This window comes from Falco biarmicus, chromosome 1, assembly GCF_023638135.1.
Source record: "Falco biarmicus isolate bFalBia1 chromosome 1, bFalBia1.pri, whole genome shotgun sequence".
NCBI lineage: Eukaryota > Metazoa > Chordata > Aves > Falconiformes > Falconidae > Falco > Falco biarmicus.
Window position 1 is genome coordinate 59,178,494 of NC_079288.1, and position 18,387 is coordinate 59,196,880.

The 18,387-nt window shown below is 44.2% G+C and overlaps 1 protein-coding gene across 1 annotated transcript; it reads right to left on the reverse strand.

The window, feature by feature from the left end:
• Positions 1–2,400: 2,400 nt before the first annotated feature.
• ETNPPL (ethanolamine-phosphate phospho-lyase) lies at positions 2,401–17,098 on the reverse strand. The gene is made up of 13 exons (XM_056346556.1): positions 16,973–17,098; positions 14,565–14,683; positions 14,243–14,402; positions 13,274–13,348; positions 11,423–11,516; positions 10,321–10,437; positions 8,496–8,578; positions 7,764–7,989; positions 6,746–6,900; positions 5,913–6,002; positions 5,577–5,707; positions 4,587–4,654; positions 2,401–3,713 (listed from the first exon to the last, which is right to left on the reverse strand). The coding sequence occupies exons 1-13, from the start codon at positions 17,062–17,064 to the stop codon at positions 3,582–3,584; spliced, it is 1,542 nt and encodes a 513-aa protein (XP_056202531.1). The 5' UTR covers positions 17,065–17,098; the 3' UTR covers positions 2,401–3,581.
• Between the last annotated feature and the right edge of the window lie 1,289 nt (positions 17,099–18,387).

Sequence of the window (18,387 nt, forward strand, 5' to 3'; positions counted from 1 at the left end):
GTCATACCACAAGTCAGTGGGAAATGCAAAAGCGTAGCTTGTCTTTTCTAATACAGCTTTTCTGCTGAACCATAGACACCAATAACATCAAATGTTCCAGGTGGGAAAACACCAATGTGTATGGGTAGCAGAGATAGGGAAATCCTGTCACACTCATTTGGCCTTGTCTTCCCTTGCATAATCCTTCTGCCAGAGCTTGGCTGGCAGCACCACAGGCCAGGTCCGGGTTGAAAAGAGACACTGCTAGCTCACCTGCTCAAGTCATCACTGAGAAACCTGGAAAATTAAACTAATCTTTCTGCTGCCGTGAGCTAATGTGCTCTGCTTGCAAGCATTAGTCACTTGGTTTTTTTCCCAAATTATTATATCAAATGAAGAAAAAAACCCAACAAGGTAGATCAAATGTGCTTATATACAATATGCTTATATGTATATACACAGTAATAACTGCACAGTATAATGAATACTCTTTCATTGTCATCCCGGTTCCTTTAACTTCTCTAGTATATTACTGAGTGCAGCTTCTTTTTAACACTTCCTGGTTTTTTAGCTCTTAGCTTAGAATATCTGCACACTAGGAATTTAGAATCCAGAAGATGCCTGTACAAATTCTTGTGTGCCATTTAAATGAGTCACATTTAAACAGCCTTCTCCGCTTTTAGAAATATTTTTCTGCTGGTTGTTTCTGACTTCTTTTTCTAATCTCTGTGGTTTTGCATGTTGGTGCTGAAAGCTGTTGTTTTAGATGAAGGTGTCCCAGTCAGATGTTTGACCCAGACTTTTATCACATTAAAAATGAAATTTTGTCTCTGCATTATGTTTTAATCTTTTTTTAACAGAAATGTCTTGCACATTGCAGCAGCACATGGAAAGTAAGCGTTTCAGGCTTGTCCTTTGGTCCCCTTCATTCAGCTCCCCCTTTTTTTAACAGATTATCAGCAGAGCTTGCTGCTTCTGTGTATGTGTGGCAGGGGGAAAACAGGATGGGACTTTTCCCCTCTGGACTTTGGTGTGCTGGGCCTGTTAGTTCACAGCCACCAAGCTTAACAGCTGTAAAGATTATAAATGTATTCTCTGATAAGACTGTGTTGTATGTCTAAGAAACCATATATCTAAAAAGCACCAGGCAAAATATAATACTCCTCCATAATTCTTCTACTCAGTGTATTTCCATTGCAATGTTTAATGGAGCTAAGGCTGAGGCATTTTTCCTCAGATATGGACATGCAGCATGCTCTGTTTCCCTGGCAGTTCAGTGGTGGTGTGTTGAAATGGCAACTTTTCATCCTGATTCTTCTCCCCAGAAGAGTGCTCTCTTAAGGCACAGCTTTCTGACTCCGTACAGGTTCAGTCCTGCTTGCTTTCATGTAGGGGAATTAACTGCTGGTGGGTTCAGACTCAGCGTCACTCTTTCATCAGTATTTGCAGCAAGCACCATCCTTCCTTTTCCTGCTGTCATAACCAGTCTGTTTGCTTGAAAGTCTTAAACGTGCAATATAAAAGTGATTGAAAGAGTGATAAACTGAGAACGCAATAAAATTAACCTGACTTCACTTCCAGTAGGATGATGAGCTAGAGTGAAGATAAAAGCAACTAAAACTCCAGCATGTGAATGCCCACTTGGGATGGAGTCCTGCCTTTCTCTCACCCCACTGCCTCTTCCTCCTGCTGCATGGTCTGTGCAGGCCCAGGCCTCCTCAGTGAGTACGTTCATTATCTTTGCAGAAAACCAATGGGGAAAAAAGTGTGGCCTTATTTTTTTTCTTGTAGGGTTAAGTGAGTTGAACTGGGTTATGGAGGTGTCTGATGAATGTAAGGGCTAGAGTGGAGGCTGAAGAATACGGCTAAAACCAGGAATTGCACAGCCTGGACAGGAAAGGTAGAAAGCTTTTGAAAATTAATGACCTGCCCTAACAGTCAGTGCCATAGTACAGACTGGTGGGCTGTGTGCCTTTGAGCTTAACCCTTCCAATAAACTGCACAAGCATTTGCTTCCTGGGAAGCGCATGCTGCTGCTGCTGCACGCAGTAGATGAAGTATAATGCAAGTAGCCACACTCCATTTCATAAGGGGAGTGACCTAAGCTGTGCCTTTGGACACACAGCACGTTAGGTCTTTGCATAGTTTCACGTTGGAAAAGACCTCAGACATCATTCCTGGTGCACGGTTAGCAAGGGCTGAGTTGCAGCAGCTGAGTTAACATCTGGCTTGGAAGCTCAGAGCTGCCGAGAGCAGAGGGCCACTGGGAAACACAGCCTGGCCAGTTCTGCTTTGGCATGGAGACAACCCCCAACCAAAACTGAACTGTTTTCAGGCTCTATTTATGTTCTGAATAATCATCAGAACTGTTCCGGGAGGATAAAATTAAAACAAAAAAAACCCTCTTTGTAGAGGACATAATAATTACAAATAAGAGATTTATTTTGATGGAAGAATTATTCAAGTATCATGAAACAGAAAATAATCCAGCTTAAGGATGTTGGAAAATGTTACACCAGAAACATCAATATTAATATAGCACATCGTGGAAACCATGGAATTAGGTAATGTGTTCAATTTCCAGTCACATCAGCAGGATCATTAGCAGCAATTACAAACAGCAGAACTTAGGGTATTAAAATTGAAGAGGAGATACATTTTGTCTTTTTTTTTTCCTCTGAAGTAGAAACCATTTGTAAAGCCCTCAGTGTCATCCATAGCATAGAGTTGTGCATGTATTAAAAAAAAGAAAAGCAGGACTTGTGTGTTCTTGTTGAAATTTAACACTGATAAGGAGGCAAGTCAGCCAAGTCTATTCTACTTGCCTATTTTTTGGACCGAGAGTATTCCATATATAAACTTTTGGAAAAACAATACTCATAAAATCTTACTCCATATAAATAGTTATCTATAAAAGTTCCTTTACCCATAGAAAATCAGCATCCAGATTCTTCATTTTCTTTGAACATAAGGTGAGAATACCCTGCATAAACATCTTCTCTTTACACACACAGTGGTAAACTCTTGGTAGAGTGTCATTGACATTAACGAAGCTACCCCAATTCACATCAGCTGGCAACATAGTCCATAGGACCTAAGTTACATTGGAAGATAATAATAATTTCTCTCAAGCATTGTTTTGTGAATTCAGCCATTAAAACATGGGAAGTAATTAACATCTCAATATTACATATTGAAATTTAAAATACTGTAAAAATAGCATGTTAAGCATATAATTTTAAAATTGATAGGATTGACATTTCCTTGTATGGTGGTTAAGCAATTCAGATTCTGTGTAATATTGGTAGATCCACAGATTTCACCGAGTTTGTGTACTGTACCTATGTCAAGCCTGCCATCAGCACCAAGGTATTTGCATATCACAAAATATTCCATTTGGTCACATCTAGATTTTACATGGTGCAGCTCTCATATCTGAAAAGGTATTTTAAACTCCTAATGTATAGCTAATACAAATTCAGCCAGTTTATGGAAGGTAGGACTAGGCTTCAAACAGATCCTAGGGCTCCGACTATTGCACTCTTCATCTCAAAAGCAAGACTGGGACACACATTCAAACTGAATGAGGGAACCTTCCCACTTCATGTTCTTATTCTTTCACTTGGCAGTGAGTGGTTTTTAGAATAAAGACCATCTTCTTGTCTGCAGGCAGCTCCATTCATATGGCCAATGGTTTCATTTGCACCTTCTGGTTGAGAACTCTCTTCAGTTGTCTGAAACAGAAATGACATGTCAGTGAAGGCACGTACGTGTCTTCCAGCAGGCAGCCATCAGACTTGGTTGCCATTAAGTAGCCTGGCCTGACTCTCCTCCTTTAGCAGCACAACTTCTTAGCTTTGAAAGAAATGGAACTGAATGTGTACAAATGTTTGTAAGAGGAGGCTTGCATCCCAAATATAGTACAATCTAGACAGCCAGCAATACTTAGGGTCTCTGCCTTAATTATTACATCCCCCGACGGCTGAGTTACTGCCTTCCCACCATTCGCAGCATCACTGGAAAACTCACCATGCGACAGCTCAGCAAGCTTTCCTTATAACACAGTGGGTGATGTGTTTTTAAGGGTGTGAGAAATTACCTATCATTTATCCAAAGCTGGGGCTGTAACCTATGAAGTCCTAATTTGGATGCCTGTTAGCCATTCATACTCAAAAAGCAATGGTGGGAATGAAACCCTTGGAACTGTCCCAAAACTTGGACACCTTCCTGGCTGAAGGCTTGCTTAGAAAGCCAAATATCCCTCAGTAGCATGCAATACCTAGAACTAGTAAAACTGTTGACTGCTGAGCTCGCAATTTCGTGCAGCCCGGAGTCTGGCTGGTCTTGTTTGCACACAAGGCAGACAAAGCGAGGGGCTTGTCTATAACATGTTTCTCATCATAGGTCTGTATTACTCAGCTCTTTTTGGATTTGCCCCAGTAACACAATCCTCTCAGGCTTCTAGTAGCAGGTTATGCTCTGAGCTCAGTTTCAAGGCGCAGAACAATTCACACCACCAAAAATGAGGGTGTGCCCTACCAAAATAATTTACACTTGCTTTGCCAAATGCTTATCTGAATAAGAGTTAAAAAAAATTCAAAACATACTTTTATTTTACACTCTGCATTCGCAGATGCATTCTTTTCTGTCTTCATTCCAGTTGCCTCTTCCATTTCTAAAAAAAAATAAGAAAATAAATAAATCTGAAAGATCCAGGGTTAAGTAAGCACATAGTCAATTTAACAGCTGGCTGAAGTAAAAATACCTGATCGGCTGTTCCTCTGGGCATTTAGCACAGAAGAGTAAGTGAAGAATGGTGAATACTTCCCCAAACATTTTTCTGAGGCAATGTGATTAAGGTATCATGACTATAGTTTGGAGGTGTTTAGAGAAAAGAAGGAAATTAGCAGCTTGACTGTAGCATGAGGGTTCAGCTAGACCTTTCAGAGCTGAATTCTGTCTTTGTCCAGCAGGTTCATGCTAGTCTTAACTCCAGCTGTTACAGTCTCAGGAGATGGGAATGTTCAATGTAGAATGGGCTCGGAAAGTCCTTACGCTAACAGTATACCTGACATTATTTTCCCCTGAATTGGTCCCCAGGTAGAAGATAAACAGAGCCTGAAAACTTTCTGGGTAAATGTAAGTGAGACAATTGTGTTCCAGTACACCAGTTTAAAAGGAAAAAAAAAACCACCAAAACCCAAACCAAAAAAAGCAACAACAACAACAACAAAAAAGGTAGAGCACACTATGGAAAGTTTCACCAGTGTTTCAGCAGTGTTTTTCAGGCCTGTGCTGAATTAATATATTTGCTCCTTAACATGTAGCATATGTGACCAGAAATGTGTAGTAACACCAAGTCTGTGAGAGAAAGGATCAAGAGCAGGATTTTGCCTAAAAGTTTGGATAAAGTACATATGAGATTTTTTATTTATTTGTAAGACTTTGTGTTAAGAACAGCAGTTTGGACAAGTGGTAAGAAATGTAATTGATTACTTTCTCTTGCATGTAATGGCCTAGATTATGGTGGCTGCTGTTTCTAACGAGTCACTTGGAAAATTAACAGAGTATTCCTTTGAGCACTAAAGCATGCATACCTGTGAGAAGTTCATCAAGTGTCTCCACTACATGTTTTGCATCTTCCATTGTGAAACACATTGGTGGTTTAAATTTTAGTATATTTCTGTGGGGTCCATCTGCACTAAGAAGGATGTGATGCTCCTTCAGCCTGTGGAAAGAGGAAACATCTGTGTTAGACAGAGGTATAAAACTTTAATGTGCCCTGTCAGATCTTTCAGGATGAGTTTGATTTTGAAGCTTTTGTTTTACTATGGTACCAAAAACTACACAAATGTAAACTGAAATTAATGACTAACTGCTGGGGAATATTAGATGGGTTTAATCACTGCATGTAGTCTTTAAAAACCATTTACTTGTAAATGAGATGAAGGGCTTCAGCAGTGGCTGGTGTTCGCTTTTCTTGGTCTTTCACCAGATCCACCCCTACAAACAGTCCAACACCCCTGGAACAGGGAAAAAAAAAATGCAGACAAGTGAAATCCAGTGTCAGTAACCCAAGCCTCCTACTGCAAATGCAAAACCTGTTTCTAACAACTGCAGTTCCCTTCCCTGGGAGGCAAGTGAGGAAGAAGCAGGAAAGAGAGGAGACTTCCTCTCTTCTCATCTTTTGGCACTGGCTACTTTGGATGATAAGTGGGATAACAGATATTTCTGAATAAATAAATTTAGCTGGCTCATTAAGGCTACATGGCCAGTTAAGAATGACGGAATAACTTTCTTATCCTGTAAACCAAGTCAAGGAGCTGTGGAATACAAATAACCAGAACTAAGAACGACCCCACAACCCAATGCCCCCTTAAAAACCAAAAGGCAGTTATCATGGTAGTAACACGAGATGAGGAAAGCCCACACTAACATCTCCAAATGAAATGGACCAGAGATTTGGACAAAATCACCATCATCCCGACAGTGTGCTGACAACTGGGCTATTCTGTGCAGATGGCTCTTTCTCCTGCTTTGTCACAGAGCTTTTCAGTGGCTACGCTTAAACCTAACTAAGCAGATGAATGGACAAGTTTTTCGAAAAATATACTGTCTTGCAGTATCAGTTTTGGGTAGTCGATTTTTTAAAAAAAATGAGGTGCAGCATAATGATGCCAATGTTTCTGCGTTCCCCTCACCCCAAACTTGTTGATTTTTCTAGCACAGTTATTCTTCTTCTCTGACATTGCTGCAAGGCACCCACCTGATATCTCCCACTAAGGGATGTTTCTCCTTTTGTTCAGCCAACAACTCCAGGAGATAATTTCCTACTCGTGTAGCATTTCCTTGGAGATCTTCTTCTTCTATTATCTCCAGCACAGCCAAACCAATAGCACAAGACACTGGATTGCCTCCAAACTGATAGTAAAGACAGATAGGAAAACAAAACCCATCAGAAACATTCATCTGTGTCTATCCACATGGTTTTCACTTGCCCTCTCCTGCTTGGCATGTTGTAAGGAAAGCTTGAGGAGGTGGGGATTTTGTGCTGTGTAGGCTGTGGAGCACCATCTCTCACGCTTTGGGAAGTGTGAGAGGCCCAAGGCTGGGGCCTCCTCTTCAGGTTTCAGTAATCTGAAGATTTCACAGCTGAAGCATTCAGTCTGCTCTCATGGTTTGCTAACTGCATGTGCAGGCAAAATGCTCCTGTGAAGAGCAGTGGGTGATAGGTCTGGTATTTCTTGAACTGGAGGGTATAAACTCCATTGAAAGCAGGAAGATTCACGATAGCTGGGAAGAAGGCTTAGTCAAAGGAGCAGAAAGAGGACTCAGTGTAAAGAAAGCTGCTCCTCTGTGGCATGCAGGCAGCTCGGGTTTCCTGGTAAAGGGTCACTGTTTTGTTAGGTGACAAAGCAGACCAAGGCCTGCAAGGGCAGGAGCCCCACCAGCACACAGCTTGTCCCAGAAAGTGAAATTTTACATGGCCAACATTTCGGAGTGGGGAGAGGGAAAAGTAAGGAAGAATTTATCTGTATGGATGTGAGCTGGGATGCACGACTTGCCAGAGAGCTAATGCTGGTCCATATTAAGACACACCACTTGGTACAGAGCATATTTCACAGCTTGCTTTTAGATATTAGATGGAGGTTGGCTCAAGCTCTTAGTAACATGATGCAGTGATGGATGCAGAGTTTAGCTGAATCACCTGAACAACTTCTAATTGCTAAATGCAGATCAAAAGAAAAAAAAAAAAAAAGGCAAGCCTTCACCTACAAACTTACTGTATTGAAATACTCCAGTCCAGAAGCACCAAAACTTTCAGCAATTTCCCTTGTTGTGACCACACAAGACATAGGGTGGCCATTGCCAATGGGCTTTCCCATGGTGACAATGTCTGGCACAAAGTCTTCACCTTGCAGCTGGAATGCCCAAAAATGCTTCCCAACTCTGCCAAAGCCAACCTGGACCTCATCAGCAATGAACACCCCACCTGCGGCACGCACGTACCTGAAAACAAATAGAACAGCTTGAATGACTAGTTCTGCAGTACATGCCTTGGGTAGGCAATCTTGGACAAGGCAGTTTGTATTACAGAAATTCTCCAGTGTGAGACCAGGTTGCTGAAACACAGCTATAGCTATTTCAATCGACAAACATTTTAGTTTGCTAAACGTTAAGAAAAAAAATAATCTGGTATTTTGGTGCAAAATAGAGGTACTGTAATGGTACTGCAGGGTTATATCTATGATGGTTCAACTTCATCTTCCATCAGACTTATGGCCTGAGGAATAAAGATAGAAAAGGAAAGACAATTATCCAGCCAAAAACAATTAGTCAGCTGATGTTCAATAAAAAAACAGAAGTGGAATCATGGTCTTCAAAAAGTAGAAAGGAACCATAGATAGCCAGGAACAAGAGAGGGTGATAGCTGAATTGATTGGATAAGCCTATAGTAAAGAACCTGTTTCTTTGGTTAATTTTCCAGTTGTGCCCTTTTGAAGTGATGTACGTACTCTGCCACTTTCTGGAAATATCCCACAGGTGGAATTACTTGGCCTCCACAGCTCTGCATGGATTCGGCTATGAAGGCAGCAATCTACAAAAAACAAATGCAGGTGAGAGCTGTGTTCATCTACTTGGCCTTTGCACAAACATCTAACAGTCTAGAAATAAATGTTTAAATGTGTGCCTTAATTTAATCACGCAATGGGTTGGACATCTGAGGGCTCTTGAGAACAGCTATGGCTAAAGAATTTATTCATTTTGTAATCTGGGGTGCCCAAATTTGCAGTAGCCAGGGCCACCTTTGCAACCCGATGGGAATACAAGGACCTCCATTAGTCCTACAGTTGTTAAAGTGGAAGACACTTACTGGTATCAGTGGACCTTGGATCAGGCTCCCGGGAGCACTGTAATTTTATTTACAAATGTCAATTTACAGGAGACACATAGCAGTGTTTGCCATTTTTCCCAGAAGGTTAATAACTTGCTTAATGCCAAGGCTCTCCAGTAATGGGCATAGGTGGTGATCAGCTTTTTTGTTCAACCCTGAACACCAGGCATAGCTGGGTAGAAGCTGAACTGTAAGATGACCTGAGGCTATGCTTTGGGCACCTCTGCCTAATGCAAATAACTACACAAGTAAAATGTCAGCATGAGGCACTTGACAAAAGAGGAGAAAAACTCTATAGGTGAAATAAGTCCAGTTGCTAGGAATGAAAAAGAAGTTATTTCAAGTCAGGAAGGGGAAGAGCAGCAGATCAGATACACTGGAACATCAAAATTTTGTTTCTTGTCAACAGCAGAGGTCTATGCAGCAGAGATACGATATTACCCCAAAGTCTCAGCATAAGTCTGCTATTTAAGGGATTGCATCCCCACACCACTTGTGAACCCTCCCTGAGCATCAAGAGGTCTCTCTGGGCTGGTGCAGTCTTCCTGGAAACAAGGCTGAGCAGTGACGTGTAAAGAACCGTACATTATATTTGAAGAGGCATGCTATGGCCAAAGAGTACGAAGCTTCCCATAGCATGTGAGGCTTAGCCTTTAGCACAACTTGTCCTGCCACAGATCTATGTCACCAAAACCTAAGAAATATGCAAGAGAAAGGAAACAAGGGAAGAAAAAACACAAAACTATCCGTTAGTAGAGAACAAAAAAAAGTTGATAAAGAAACTAAAATAAGAGTGACTTAAGTCCATTGGACTAGAAGGGAACATGTTGTTCCAGTCTCCACTGAAGTCTTCTGGGACTTCAGTGGGCTTTGGATCAAGCCCTTCATGTCTCAAAACACTAATGCCATCATACAAAATATTAATACATACTTTAGGTAAACCTGTTCAGCCACTGTCTGTTTTTATCAAGGTCATACTGTAAATGATTGAAAGGTTCACCTTTCTAGATGACTCCAAAGTTATATTAAGCTACTAGACTCAGAAATCCAGTATGAAGATTTTATCTAGCATATTTTCTCCATGTCCTGGAGACTTTTATATATCCTTGCTAGAATTTGTGACGTAGTTTATCAGCTTGCCCTAACACATTTACAATCTACTGATTCAATGCATAAAATAGGAAATTAAACTGCTTTGGTTGTTATCGTCTTGTTTACAACTATTATTGATCCTTTCATTGATGCCTAGAAAAATTATGATACGAGTGTCAGGTAGAAAAATGACTCATTTTGAACACAGAACCCACCATAGGAAAATGAAGGTGGGGGGTGGGGTGAGGCAAGGGAAACCAAGTAAAGAAACGTGTCCTTAGTTGCCTGTTTCATGCCCCCATGCCACACTTCATAGATGAAGCCTCAGCATTTCTAGAGCACAAACCACACACCTTGCGTCCATTCTTCTGTGTTTCTTCAATAATCTTTTTCACCTCTTCAGCATAAGCACTTGCTGGATCTGGGTAATCTTCCCTGTATTTCCCTCTGTAGATATCCGGAGAAGGAGCCTGAAAAGACCAATATGTTGTTGGGTTTTTTTTTCTTTTAAAACCCATCCTTCTATGAAATATTTATGTGCTTTCCTATTGCTCTGCATTTTTGTCTTTCCACACAGGTGGATAATAGGAGTTATTACAGCCTGAATTTCTCCATGGAATTGCAAAAATGCTTACAGGAGCTTAAACTCAATCCAGCCCTGTGATGTGTTCAACATTACTGGATGCAGCTGCTGAAAAAGGCATCGTCTACCTCATCACCTTTCAAGACCACCCCTCCTCTTCCCCTAAGACACAATACTGAGCCCTCATCCATCATCTCCTTTCAGATTCTGCAGAAAGATCCATTTCTGCAAGTGGAGAATGGGGTTTTCCATTCTAGCATCCAAGTCATGGTATGAAGCTGTATCACCTTCAAGCCTCTACAAACAGAGTCGGGAGATGTTCAGTAAATAAGAGAAAGGCAGTGGTATAAAAACGTAGATACTACTTCGGCAGTGTGGTTAACACAAGGAGGCCTAGATAGGAAAGACCTGCTTGGTGTACATCTCTGGACTGTGAATGATTTTTGTCTTTGTAAGTTCAGGCTGAAAATCAAACAGTATCCCACTCAGCTGGACACCCATGAGCTCTATACCCAGATCTGTGTGAACTTGTGCGGTCTGCCTTGCCAGTTTTTGGAAGCAGCCTGTCCTGCGTATCTTTAGACAAGCCAACACAACAGATACTGGCTAAGTTCTTCCAACTGTGTAACTACACAGTGCAGTGACTCAGGAAACTTGTAGCGCTATGAAGGAAGTCAGTCTCACAGCTGAATAACTTCTTAGAAATCCAAAAGCAAACAATTTTGCTGTGTTTAATCCACTGACACACAGCCAAGTACATGTACTCTAGCATCAGCAAAACGGAATGAAAGTGTATTTACACCAGAAGTGGGTAATTCAATATGTTGCATAACAGGCATAAAAATGACAAAACCCCAAAAAAACACACTTACCACATGCACAAACTCCTTCTTGCTGTCCTTTCCCAGCTGATTAAATTTATAGGGACTGATGTCAATCAGAGATGTAACATGGCCATGGTAAGCACTGCATAAGTGTTAAATATTGAAGTCATTTTTCACCAAATGTACAGAAGAGCTAAATTTACAACCGTGCCCATAAATAGTCCAGAATAAGCAACTGTATCTGCAACACAGTAGCACTGTTTGTGAAGGGATCTTGATTTAATTTACTCTTTGTCTTTCTCTCACAGGCAATATGCAATTGCTGTTGACTTTAATTCACCAGCAAGACTGGAACCAGGAGGTATTTTTCTTGCATAAAATTAAGTGCCAGCATAGGGATGGACCAAGATGATGTTCCTTGGACTGCACTGCCTCTAAGGTGGCTTCCCTAGCAGCCTTACCCAGCAATTAAAGGGTGAGACCAGCTCCCTCATTTCCAGCTTGTGGGCCCCACTCCAGCCAATCTAAGCTTTGCAAGCAAGACCCCAACACCGTTGCAGAGACTCTCAAGAGTGTGCATTGCACTGGAAGGTGGGGATCTTACGCAGCAGCAGCACACCACCGCCTGCCCTGAAGGCCCTGCAGGCTAGACTGTCTGGCAGAAGTCACTTTCAGGATAAGGATTAATGTATGAATATAAAACTTTTATATTGCAGAGTATGCAAAAGCTGGTTACGACGGAGACCAATTTAATTTAAAAATGAGGAAACAGATTCTTGAGACTGAAGCATGTAGCAGCTTCATTCAGGCAATAAACACTTTCATTCAGCCATAAACTTGAAGTGAAGGGAACCTCAAACCATATCAAAGACATATCACAATCTCACAGTAGCATACACAGGGGGTAGAGAGGACAGTTTTGCATTCCTTTGTCTTCTTTACACCCTTCTACTAGCCAGTCAACAAAATCTGCCAAAGGACACAAAGAAAAGACAGAAAGCCCACCCTGACTGGAATGGTAGCTATGGCAAAAGCCTACAGAGCCTTGGGACAATGGCAAAGAAATACCCCATCGTGTTCAGAAAGACAAGATGTTGCAGTGAAACAGTGACAGAGCCAGCTCCATCCTCAGCTTCTCCTGACAGAAGCTGCTCTCAGTGGTTCCAGATCTTGGCCACATGAGTCAAGGAGGGCTAAAAGGGGTCTGAGCACGGCTGGGTCAAAGCAGCTTTGTGCCATTCAGAGACACATGCTCTTGCAGTTGCTCTGGCTGGACTTGCTAATCACAGCCTAAGAAGATCCAGCCCTACAGCACATAACTAACTCTACAGCTGCATCTAGGATAGGGAAACACAGAGATGTGGTCAGCCACGGCTGACAGCCCTCTCGGTGTCTCCCAATTTTGGAGCTGCTTGGTTTTGTGTGTACTTGCGTTCACTGGAGGAGAGTGGTGCATCAGTGCAGCACCGCTGCAGAGCTACAGGATCTTTCTTCTTGACCACTGAATATTTATTTGTACAAAAAGAAACATGTCCAGCAGAGCATGACAAACAGAAAGCCCTTTTCCAGAGCAGCCCAGTGGCCAAACCACTCACTGGTGTTGAAAACCAACATTCAAGTCTCTGGCCTGAATTGCTCTAGAAGTCTCTGTGGGAAATACCCTGTAACAGGTGATTGACTTTCTGGGGTGCCTGACAAGCTTCTTTTTCAGAGATCTTCAAAACTTGTGTTTATCTGAATGTAGAAAAGGGATTTCCTGACCTGTTCTAGTATGACAGCAACAAAGCTTTTCTTTCAGCAGGCAGTGAGTACAAACAGCAGGGGGTTGCTGAAAAATCGCTTCTGAAGTAATGGCAGGAGTTTCTGGCTACATTCACATAAGCTACTCTGTGTACTTACTTTTCAAGGGTGATCACATCTTGGTGCCCATGGTACTGCCGAGCCAGTCGTAAAGCAAGATCATTTGCTTCAGACCTGCATAATACCAGATACAGCCACCAAACAGTGAGGAAGCACTTCCAATTAAAGTGGTATTCTGACAGAGAAGAGGAGGCATGGGACTAATGGATATATAATAAATCAACGCAGCAGGCTCTGGTACTATACATACTACATTGCTAAGGTTGAGACTGAATGTCTGTAAAAGGGCAAAGAAGAAACAGCTCTTTGTATAAATAGCAAACAAAGAGATGCTTTCTTTCCCTCCCCCAGTTTGCTCGTAGACATTTACCTCCTCTTGGTACAAATGAGACTGCTTTGCAGCCAAGAGTGCAATGCAGCCACAAACCCTTGAAAAGCAACAGCTTGCCAGCACCATCTCCCACCCTCCACAACAGCTCCATTCTCCCCAGCGCTTGCACCATCAGGCAGCAGAGAACACAAATCTGCTCCCTGGACAGGTACTCATACTTAAAGCCTGACCCATAGCAGCCCCTCTGCTCACAAGTGCCTGCAGGTTGTCTGTTCTGGCAACAGAAGTGATCACAGACTAAATGGACTGCCTAAAGAAAACTACTCATTTCCAAGGTCATATGCCAGTTTACCGATAGCATGCACCGATCTGCACATAACATTTCACCAATTTGCAGTCTAATTTCCTTTTCCTGCCCCGCCCCCCCCCCCCCCCCCCTTTTTTTTTTTTTTTGCATAGCATTCAGCAGACCAGTTTCTTGTTTTGGCTTTCCTTCATTGAGCCATCACACTAAATATGACAGCTGCACATGGGAAGGATCCTTCAATCAGTACTAGAAATATTTTTGTTGTTTAGTAGTTAAGTCCTACTTAGTAAGGTTTAGACCAAGCCCTTCCAAGTGTCCATCCCAAACAGAAGCAAAATAGTCATAATGGAAAAAAAATATTCAGACATACCCAGAGTTAACAAAATAGCAAACAGAGAGTTTCTTGGGTAGGGTGGCTGTAAGACGCTGCGCGTAATGAACAAGGTTGTCATGCAGGAACCGGGAATTTGTATTGAGCAGTTCCATTTGTTTTGTTGCAGCCTTTATCACTTCTGGATGACTGTGACCGACTAAAGAAGAAAATAATTAGTTATTACTAGCAAGCAGTCAGCTATTGAACCACACAAGGAGATTCGGAGAAGCAATGTGAACATCATCACTTGGGAGGAGTGTGTTCTGATCCCCATTAGAAATGAAGGAATAGAAGCAGACTTGTAAGTTAAACTGCTTACCATGTGCAACGTTGTTGATACAGTCTAAGTATTTTTCTCCTTTCTCGTCAAACATATATTGGCCCTGAGCACGCACTATCTTCAGAGGGTCCTTGGCAAAGAACATTTTGCAGGAAGGCCTAAAAAAACCCAAAAAACGTTTTAACATCATTTTAGTTTTCACAGTTGTTCCCCCTCCTTAGGGTGTTGAGGGGGTTGATCTTTTGCAGCTCTGGAGACAACTGCCTCCCTCTGCAAACAGCTTCTTGAGCACTTCAGATGGTGGTCAGGATGGTGCTGAAATTAAAAAGTCTCTGCACACCTCCCCAAACACAGTGGGAACAGAAGTAGGTCTTTAATAAGGGTGTTTTCAAAGCATGATTCTGTCTGCAAGTGGTTTCCCAGGAGCACAGTGACTGCAAGTCCTTCCATGTCCTGCTGCATTTCTAGGCTGTAGCTGTTTGTTTACATGCCTTATGAACGTATATGGCTGTCATGGTTTAAATCCAGCCAGCAACTAAGCACCACACAGCTGCTCGCACACTCACTCCCTTCGCCCCAGTGGGTCAGGGAAGAGAACTGGAAGGGTAAAAGTAAGAAAATTTGTGGGCTGAGATAAAGACAGTTTAACAGATAAAACAAAAGCTGTGCACACAAGAGAAGCAAAACAAGGAACCCCTCCACTTCTTCCCATCAGCAGGTTCAGCCACCTCCGGGAAAGCAGGGCTCCATCATGTGTAACGGTTCCTTGGGAAGACAAATGCCACAAGTCTGAATGGCCCCTCCTTCCTTCTTCTTCCTCCAGCTTTATATGCTCAGTATGATGAAATATGGTATGGGATATCCCTTTGGTCAGCTGGGGTCACCTGTCCCGGCTGTGTCCCCTCCCAGCTTATTGTGCACCCCCAGCCCACTCACTGGTGGGGTGGGGCGAGAGGCAGAAAAGGCTTTGACTCATTGTAAGCCCTGCTCAGCAACGACTACAGCATCCGTGTTTTCAGCACAAATCCAAAACATAGCCCCATACCAGCTACCATGAAGAAACCTAATGCTATCCCACCCAAAACCAGCACAATGGCCAATTATCTTGCTGTGAATAAAACGAAGTTTGTTAAGCCTTGTTTTATACTATATCATCACTGTTCATCACACAATGGCTGACCGTACCGTATAGAGGTCACACTCAAGAACACCACATTATTGCCTTGCGGGTCCTAAAGATCTCACTATCTCATCCTGCTTGCTTTGGAATAAAATCTTTAAAAGCAGCTTTTTATAGGCACCTAAATCACACCGGCTTCCAGCAAAACTCAGGCTCCTTGTAAAATTATACAAAGTACTCCTTAAACACTTTATCCCCCCACACACACACCTTGGAGTACATGCCAGCTATGTAATTACGTTGGATGTTATTACTGAGGGGAATAAAGTCTTTGAACTTTTAGTAATGTTTATATGGCCTCAGATATCTGGAAAGACCTGTGTTTAACTCAGTCACAGAGTTATTGTTGGGTATATTGATATTATGAACTTGTAAAGCCCGTATGGGACCCCTAGAAAGTGAAGTTAGTTCACTTTCTGACAGTCTCTAGCCCCACTGCATAGGTCTTTCCCAAGGCTATTTGGTACGCTTTAAAAGCAGCGCACATCATCATCATCATCAGCCATCTCTTGACTACGGTTTTTTTCTTCTAACAGGTGTCAGCTCGCTCAGTGAGTTTCTTTTTGCACGCCCGGCACGGTGGATCTCACAGTCCCTGCGCAGGGAAGGGATCCTGCGCTGCCCCCCGCCCATCCCCCCCCGCACACCGCGCCAGGGCACTACTTCTGTGACCCTTTGCTGCGCTCCCTGTACATGCCACACACCTCTAACGCCCTCAGCAGCCAGCACTGCTTTTAACAATCCGCACTCGTTTGTCACTCGGCAGCACCCACCGAGGCCAGACCCGGGCGGCACACACGGCGGCGGCTGCCGGCGCTCGTCCCCCACGGCCCCGGGCGCTCCCGGCTGAGTGACCCCTCAGCCTCACCCCACGGAGGCGTCCGTTCTTCAGCAGCGGGCAGGTCGCTCACGGACCCCAAGCCCTGACCCCGCACCGCCGCGTTTCAGACGGACGCCGGGCACCACGGTCGGGCGGCTTGCGCGGGTCCGCTAGCAGCAGCGAAGCAGCGTTTGACGTGCTGCGCTGTAACGGCTGCACCGGCATTACCCCCGCCCCCCCCCCCCCCCCCCGGGAGCTGGAGGTGGCACGGAGGTGGCACACGGGTCTGGCAAGCGGAGATGACGGGTCGTGCACGGACCCACGCGGGGCCGGAGAGGCTCCCCGGCGCCGTGAGGGCCGCCGCCACCGCCGGGGGCCGGTGCAGCCGCCACAGAACGTCCACGTCCACGTCCACGTCCTCGTCCTCATCCGCCCCGCCGCCCCTACCCGATGTGCTTCCTGCGCAGGGCGAGGGTCTCCGCCTTGCTGTAGCGCTCCTCCATCGCCCCGGCCCTGCCCTGCCCCGCCCGGCTCGGCATGACACTGCTGGGGGCGCTGGGGACACCCCGCCTCTTATGCCGGCGTCGGGCCCCGCCCAGTCCCTGCTCGCCCCGCCTTCCCCTTCCATTTTTGGGCCTATTCGGCCGGGGGGCGGGACCAGGGGCGGGGCCGGGCCGGCGGTGCCAGGCGCGGCTTTGCTCGGTGTGCTTACGGTGGGCAAAGCGCTTCTGCTGCAGACATCCTCCTGGGGGGCACCGAGCGGCTGATTTAATCAGAATTAGGGTCATAACAGAAAGATCTTCACAGCTCCTTCTCTGTCGGAACCTGGTCATAAGTGTAGGCTGAGGTGTACTCACATCCATCCATCAAAGCCAGTACCTGTATTTCTTGTAAAGCGCAGCAAATTAGTAAGAGCATGGTTTTCTGTGTTTTTAGACATGTAAGTAGAAAAGGGCTCAAGCCCTGGTGCCCTGATGTATCGGTACGCCCTTTTTGGCCTGGGCAAGACCTAAGTATAACCTGTCCCATGAGCTCCTTCTAACCACTACGCCAATGTAGAAGTGATTTGCCTGCTCGGTGGTGGACTTGGGAGTGCTGGGTTACAGACGAATCTCAAAGGTCTTTTCCAACCTAAACGATCCTTTGATTCTATTTCTTCATGGTTCCCCTTGATGACCATCTCACTGGACGTCAAAGCCCGTAAGAAAAAAGAGGGGACAATTTCATGGGGAAGAATGGCAGAACTCACATCCAGAGGCATTGTGTTTCAGACCAGTTTAGCTGCTGATAGAGCACCTCAGCTTTACCTTCCCCTTCGCATGGATGATGCCCCCCGCTCCTCGGCTGGAGGCTGCTTCGAGAGCTGCATGGGCAGCCAGCAGCAAAACCTGCACCTACTCCCTGCTGCCCATCTGCAGCTCGTCTGTGCCACCTGCAGCTCTGTGTTTGGAAGAGTTTTCAGAGAGCTTATGTAAAGCCACACAATTCCCCTTGCTGATACTTGTCTTTTCTAGATCAGTATCCAGTATCTCATCCCAAATTTTGCAGATGGAAGAAATACACCTCCTGATTTTTACATTTTTTTATATCTGCCTTTCTGCTTCTCTAGTCAAGCACTTCTTTTCCTACAGCCGTTTTCTTGAGCTTCTTCAGACAGTGTTAATTTTGGAACTCCACAGCTTTCACATTCCTGCATTCCTGCTGCATCAGAAGCCTTGCCTCATCAAATCAGCCATGCAGCAGAAGCAGTAGGAGGCACCAGCAGCTACACCTCTTATACCCCAGCAGAGACAGCAGCTGCCTGCTTTCGGTGCCTCATCCAGGCAGAAGAAGGGATGGCCTCAAAAGACATGAAGGTGTCA

What these genes read in the sequence shown, in the direction of transcription:
- ETNPPL (XM_056346556.1), bottom strand. Translation starts at nt 17,064, where the DNA reads ATGCCGAGCCGGGCGGGGCAGGGCAGGGCCGGGGCGATGGAGGAGCGC. An exon ending in CACAGAAGAATGGACGCAAG is followed by an intron (nt 8,579 to 10,320) that starts GTGTGTGGTTTG and finishes TGTTTTTTGTAG; the next exon opens with ATTGCTGCCTTCATAGCCGA. An exon ending in CCCTTAGTGGGAGATATCAG is followed by an intron (nt 6,003 to 6,745) that starts GTGGGTGCCTTG and finishes TCCCTGTTCCAG; the next exon opens with GGGTGTTGGACTGTTTGTAG.